Source organism: Pecten maximus, chromosome 19 (genome assembly GCF_902652985.1).
Source record: "Pecten maximus chromosome 19, xPecMax1.1, whole genome shotgun sequence".
Lineage (NCBI taxonomy): Eukaryota > Metazoa > Mollusca > Bivalvia > Pectinida > Pectinidae > Pecten > Pecten maximus.
Window position 1 is genome coordinate 15,526,263 of NC_047033.1, and position 6,872 is coordinate 15,533,134.

Consider the following 6,872-nt stretch of genomic DNA (forward strand, 5'->3'; position numbering starts at 1 on the left):
GCGAACCGTCTTATCCTACATACACGGGGCATGTTATCCTAAATAAAGGACGCCTGTTTTCCTAAATAGGGAATGCGTGTTATCCTAAATAAAAGACGTTTGCTATCCTAAAAAGAGGGCATGTGTTATCATAAATAGTGGACGCAAATTACCATAGATAGAGGACGCACGCTATCCTAAATAAAGGACATGTGTTATCCAAAATAAAGGTTGTGTGTTATGCTAAATAAAGGACGCATGTGTTGTCCTAAATAAAGTACATGTGTTATCCTAAATAAAGGACATGTGCTATCCTAAATAAAGAGCGCATGTTATTCTAAATAATGGACGCACGTTTTCTCTTACCCTGGACAGGAATATCCGCAGTTTTACCCCCTATCCCATCCCAAAAAGGGGTGAATGATTATTTTTCTCTTACCCTGTTTTCCAATCGTGGTGTGAACAAAATCCAAACATATGTAAACAACAACACGTGGCGGGCAGATGACTGCAGCAGACGCTTTACATCTTACGATGTTGATTTCATACACAATTTTATTCCGATTAGCTTGCCAAAATGAACACCGAACACTCAGTTAACTCTGGTAATTAATACTTATTTTAATCTATTTTGTGAATAATACTGATGTTAACATTCAAACGTTCCGGGTCAGGTAATAGTGACGTCACCCTATCGAGAACAAGAGCACGTTCAAAGAGCACGTGTAGCTTGTCTTTTCCCTAGGGTGAGAAAAGAAAATCTCAACCCGGTAAAACTGCGGATACCCCTGTCCAGGGTAAGAGAATCTATTAATCCTTAATAAAGGACGCATGTTATCCTAAATAAAGCTCGTGTGCTATCCTTAAAACGGACGTGTGCTATCCTTAATAAATGACGTAAGTTATCCTAAATCAAGGACGCAAATTAGTCTTAATAAAGGACGCTTGCTATCCTAAATGAAGAACGCATGTTATCCTAAATAATGGACGCACATTACCCTTGATAAAGGACACATGTTATCCTTAACAAATGGTGTGTGCTTTCCTAAATAATGGACCCACGTTATCTAAATAAAGAACGAATGTTATCCTTTATAAAGGACACATGTTATCCTAAATATTGCTCGTGTGCTATTTCTAATAGAGGGCGCATGACATCCTAAATAAAGTACATTGTTATCCTAAATAAAGAACGTGTGTTATCCTAAATAAAGGACGCGTGCTATGCGTCATAAGGGCGTTTGTTATTCTAAATAAAGAACGCATGCTATCTTAAATAAAGGACGCACATTAACATTAATAAATGACGCCTGTTATCCTTAATAAAGGATGTGTGCTATCCTAGATGAAGGTCGTGTGCTATCCTAGATGAAGGTCGTGTGTTATCCTAGATGAAGGTCGTGTGTTATCCTAGATGAAGGTCGTGTGCTATCCTAGATGAAGGTCGTGTGTTATCCTAGATGAAGGTCGTGTGTTATCCTAGATGAAGGTCGTGTGTTATCCTAGATGAAGGTCGTGTGTTATCCTAGATGAAGGTCGTGTGCTATCCTAGATGAAGGTCGTGTGTTATCCTAGATGAAGGTCGTGTGTTATCCTAGATGAAGGTCGTGTGTTATCCTAGATGAAGGTCGTGTGCTATCCTAGATGAAGGTCGTGTGCTATCCTAGATGAAGGTCGTGTGCTATCCTAGATGAAGGTCGTGTGTTATCCTAGATGAAGGTCGTGTGCTATCCTAGATGAAGGTCGTGTGTTATCCTAGATGAAGGTCGTGTGCTATCCTAGATGAAGCTCGTGTGTTATCCTAGATGAAGGTCGTGTGTTATCCTAGATGAAGGTCGTGTGTTATCCTAGATGAAGGTCGTGTGTTATCCTAGATGAAGGTCGTGTGTTATCCTAGATGAAGGTCGTGTGTTATCCTAGATGAAGGTCGTGTGCTATCCTAGATGAAGGTCGTGTGCTATCCTAGATGAAGGTCGTGTGCTATCCTAGATGGAGGTCGTGTGTTATCCTAGATGAAGGTCGTGTGTTATCCTAGATGAAGGTCGTGTGTTATCCTTAATAAAGGATGTGTGTTATCCTAGATGAAGGTCGTGTGTTATCCTAGATGAAGGTCGTGTGTTATCCTTAATAAAGGATGCATGTTATCCTAAATTCAGGAAGATGTTACCCTAAATTAAGGACGTATGCTAGCCTAAGTAAAAGGGCGCGCGCGTGCTATACTATCCACGATAGAGACCAAACGTATAGCGCTGTTGGATAGTTAGACTGGCCCCAGTCGTTAGAATATTAAAATCATAAATTATAATTTTGGATACATATCTGATTTTGGAGTAAAGGTTTCCACCCAGGGGTAGATAATCTAATGCAGCTTTGCTGGCTGGTGGCCAGTCTATTCGATAGTAAGAACACTTTGGATTAGTGTAATACTTGAGAGAGGGGTTCGTCAATGTTAAACCTATTGATACTCTGTATCAACGTCAAGCTAGGTATAAACACGTACGCTGTTTTCACTTTTGTACAAATGCCAATTTATCCGATAGTCATCGTGGAGGAAAACAATCGTATCATTTTGTTGTTGATTAAACAGAGAACTCGATTGTGACTCTTTACCTCCACCCTATGGGCGTGTGTACATATAAAGCTCAATTCGAAGATATTATGCATAATTATGTGTCATCTTTTTCAGATACTTTAAAAATAACGATGATATTAATATATACTTAACATTTCGGTTGGAAACATTACAAAACGTAGATAAACTTCCCCAAATTTCTATCGTGTTTAATAAGACTGAAATAATTTCCTGCCTGGAATAGCGACCGTATACCTGTGACGGGTTGTCCCAGGGAGTGGTGGAGGCGTTGGAATGGTGGGCACACCTTTCCGACATTTCTGGACGTGTAATTATGAGGCCAGTATATTGTGTGTGGCGTTCTGAGATATATTTCGGTAAGTACTATGTATTGGTTATTTACACCAAAGCGATTATTAGTTTTATAGGTAAATATCAGTTTTGTGTTGTAACGTAAATAATGTTATAAAAAAGATTTATTTTGTTAATTATTTCACCTCAAAATTATACCACATGAATTGATCCTTTCTTCCCCATTTGTTTGTACCCGAGGTTTAATTGTTATTTAAGGAAGATTTAATAACATTTACTGTTCCCTCCTATAGATGGTATTCGTGTATGATGTTTATATCTACCTAGAATCACAGGGACTCCGGAATTCAGGAATTCCGACGGTCTATATATATGTGTGTGTCATATAATATTCATCACAGTACAACTACGACAGGAAATTCAAATCTCTATCTCCGGATCACCAACACATTTTGTATTTATTGCATTAGGTTAATTATATATTTGTACGTACTGTTGGTTGGGAATTCGTGTCAAATTCCTCTGTCTAGAATTATTAAAAATTGAACAGCTTACAACTCTAAAGAACATTATTTCCTCTGTGAAGTCTTTCTGTACTTTGTTTTTTTAATATATGTCTTCTTCACACTCGTCCTCATATGAGCTGTTGCCAGCACGTTAAATCGCTAAAAACAAACAAACAAACAAACACACAAACAAAACAAAACAAACAATCAAAGATCAGGATCTTGAACAAGCTTGATGCAATAACTGTTGGTATTTCATTATTGTTATTCCTACATTCCTTTCAGACTCTAAATTTCTGTAACTTATTAATACGCAAACCTAGTTGCCCCACCCCCGGGATGCCGATCGCCAGTGGTGCCCTGGGATGGCCTCGGAGTTATTGGTCTCCGCCCCCACGGACCGTTTTCTCCAGAAAGAAAGTGTATCCACATGCTATCGACTGGGCGAGACGGAGGGCTGAGGAACTAAAACAGAGGAGGCAGGGTCGGGTTCGCAAGAGGAATAAGGTACAATCAATACACAATCGGCCTGTCATGCGTCATGGCCAGTCAGAAATCGATTGTGACGTCATAATATGGATAATGGCGTTGCGTCATGAATTAAAAAATGACGCAATAAAAATTGGTGCTTCCATTTGCTTTTATTCTGCACATCCTTACTCTTAACCAGTAAAAACATAAGTTTCCGAGTTATGCGATAATGACATGTAAGATTTTATACAGCGAGTTAAGATATTTTTATGATTATTTGTTTATTTTTGCGAGTATTTGGAATGAAACATCGTCGATCGAGATGAGTGTAAACGTTTGTTTTTTATGATAGACTCGGAAAAGGATGATGTCACAAGGAGATCGCCGGAAGTTAAAGAAGAGATGTCTCATTGCCATTGTCATCGTTGTCATCGTGCTTGTGCTTGGAGCTGCTGCATTTCTCATCTGGTGGTTTATTTTTAAAGGTGAGACGTATTTATATATACAGGATATTAGGTTTTCGTTTCATAGAAGATCTTACGAGCAAAAAATAAAAGTTTGAGACGAATTTCATGAACTATCGTATGAAATGAAAAAATGTTTAAGATATTTTTTTATCACATAACTCAGAAAACTGACATTTTGACAGATTAGAAAGTAAAAATATCAAGCCAGTCTGTAGAGACATGTTAAATTTATGACGTAACGTCATTGTTCATATAATGACGTCGATTTCTGACAAACGCAACCAACGCGGTAAAAACACTCCAGGGGATATTATTCTGTTTACATATTCAAAAATATTACACAGTTTCACTGGTTATATGATTAATAAAGATCTCTTTGTCAAGACGAACAAAATGGCAACTATCATATTAGGCATTCATAAAATATTTTATTTTTTGTATTCCAGACAATCCAAACTGCAGCCTTCGGTGATTTCAATTAAAGGACATCTTTATGCAAGAACGCTTTATTATCTTAATCTATTAACGGAATTCAATGACGTCATGATGTGACGAGGAAAAACAATTCATGATAGACATAAACATTTATATGTCATCAAAGCAATAGGACAAAGAATGTTACCCTTATGGGCAATCGGAACACCACTCGGGTCTTTCCGTCATGTCTCCGGAAGTCTTCGGGAAATTCCGAATATATGACAGAGACGGAAAGGCCCGAAAGTCTTCGGTAAATTCCGAATTATGACGGAGTGGTTTTCCGGTCGCCCTTACGGATATTAATATATGTAAATAGAATTTCAAGTTGAAGATTGATATAACGTACAGGCGGTGGTACAGATAAGAATCTTATTGTTACAATGTTTGCGGTCGTTATTTTTTCAGCTTTCATTTTGACTTCACAACCAAAATACAATCGGAAACACTTCTTGATCCGAGTTGTTTAGGTTTATTTGCCATGATCCTTGTAATCATTCTGATGATAAAGAACTAAAATGTCCGACAGGTTTTTTTTCAGACTACGAAATCGGTATTGACTCCAATAACATGAGAAAACCCGTTTTAAGGTAGGCAACCTAATTCACGAAATATTAAACCCCAATACTTGTATCTGCGATATATATCTATTATCAAGTAACTTTTTGAGAAAAAAAAACTAAAAAGAAAAAAAAATTACATCAAAATTACCAAGCACAAACTTTATATCGCAAATAGAAGATGAAATACTAAAAAGAAAAAAAAATTAAATAAAAATTACCAAGCACAAACTTTATATCGCAAATAGAAGATGTGGTCTTATTGCAAAGGATGGTTCCCCAGGGGCTATATTAATTTCATGATTTCTGTGTTGTGGAGGAATAAGGGAGATAAATAGGGTCAATGCGTCTGTTTATCATGGTGGCTGAATTCGGCCATGTTTATAGCTAGTGGTTTCTGTCATTGGCAGCCTCATTAAGATACAGATCATCATTATACACTGCGTTATTATGTCATGCTATAAATGAAGTTTTTTTCATCCTTAATTAACAAATTAACATCAGTGTATATGAACACAAATGAATTACGTACATCTGGTTTGTACTTTGGGCCTACAACAATTGTTGTTAACAAGATGGGCAGTAACGTTTGTCTTCATTTCAATATATTTATTTATTTGTTTATTTATTTATTTATTTGCTTATTTATTTATTTGCTCATTATTTTTGTCAGTATGGGACTTTGTTTATCAAAACGTCGGTTACGCATGTGTTTAAAGGTTGGATCCGTGGGCAAAGGGGAGTAACTCTGTGATCCTTAAGACTTGTAAACTTGCACTAAGAAAGATAGTACTAACTCTCACCTCTACCCCCTGATATCAATTTGAAATGTTAAATCGGACCAACATGATCGTCGTTTATAATTATCTAATGATATTTTTAGTTTGAATTGTGCTGTAAGATGCCTGATTGGTTTGTTTTTATTATTCGGTTCTCATTTTGAGAGCTTAGCATTCCATTGTTTTACTTAGAATCAAAAGAACACACGTTTTCCCTATTCAGAGTCCTTATTTTGAGAGCGTGACATTCCATTGTTTTACCTAAAATCAGAAGAACACACGTTTTCCCTATTCAGAGTACCTTATTTTGAGAGCGTGACATTCCATTGTTTTACCTAAAATCAGAAGAACACACGTTTTCCCTATTCAGAGTCCTTATTTTGAGAGCGTGACATTCCATTGTTTTACCTAAAATCAGAAGAACACACGTTTTCCCTATTCAGAGTACCTTATTTTGAGAGCGTGACATTCCATTGTTTTACCTAAAATCAGAAGAACACACGTTTTCCCTATTCAGAGTACCTTATTTTGAGAGCGTGACATTCCATTGTTTTACCTAAAATCAGAACACAAATTTACATGTGTATGTTTTTGTTCGTATATTTAATGTTGTTTGTTTTGTGTCAGAATTAGGCCCACGGATTTGTTTGTCGTTTTTTCAGTACAGCACAGTATAATGTTTAATATGGTATAACATTATCATCGTGCCTGTACGACAAATTGTTTTTGTAAATAAAATAAATGTTGCTTTA

General features: G+C 36.7%; 1 protein-coding gene across 2 annotated transcripts; it reads left to right on the forward strand.

The window, feature by feature from the left end:
* The first annotated feature begins 2,780 nt into the window (after nucleotides 1-2,780).
* On the forward strand, nucleotides 2,781-6,872 carry LOC117317290. 2 transcript variants are annotated; one of them, XM_033872075.1, is made up of 4 exons: nucleotides 2,781-2,928; nucleotides 3,693-3,876; nucleotides 4,193-4,325; nucleotides 4,754-6,872. In XM_033872075.1, exons 2-4 carry the CDS (start codon nucleotides 3,709-3,711, stop codon nucleotides 4,777-4,779), a joined length of 327 nt encoding a protein of 108 aa, XP_033727966.1. In that variant the 5' UTR covers nucleotides 2,781-2,928; nucleotides 3,693-3,708; the 3' UTR covers nucleotides 4,780-6,872. The 2 variants fall into 2 exon arrangements, with proteins under 2 accessions (XP_033727966.1, XP_033727965.1); XM_033872074.1 differs by having other exon boundaries at nucleotides 2,786-2,928; nucleotides 3,655-3,876.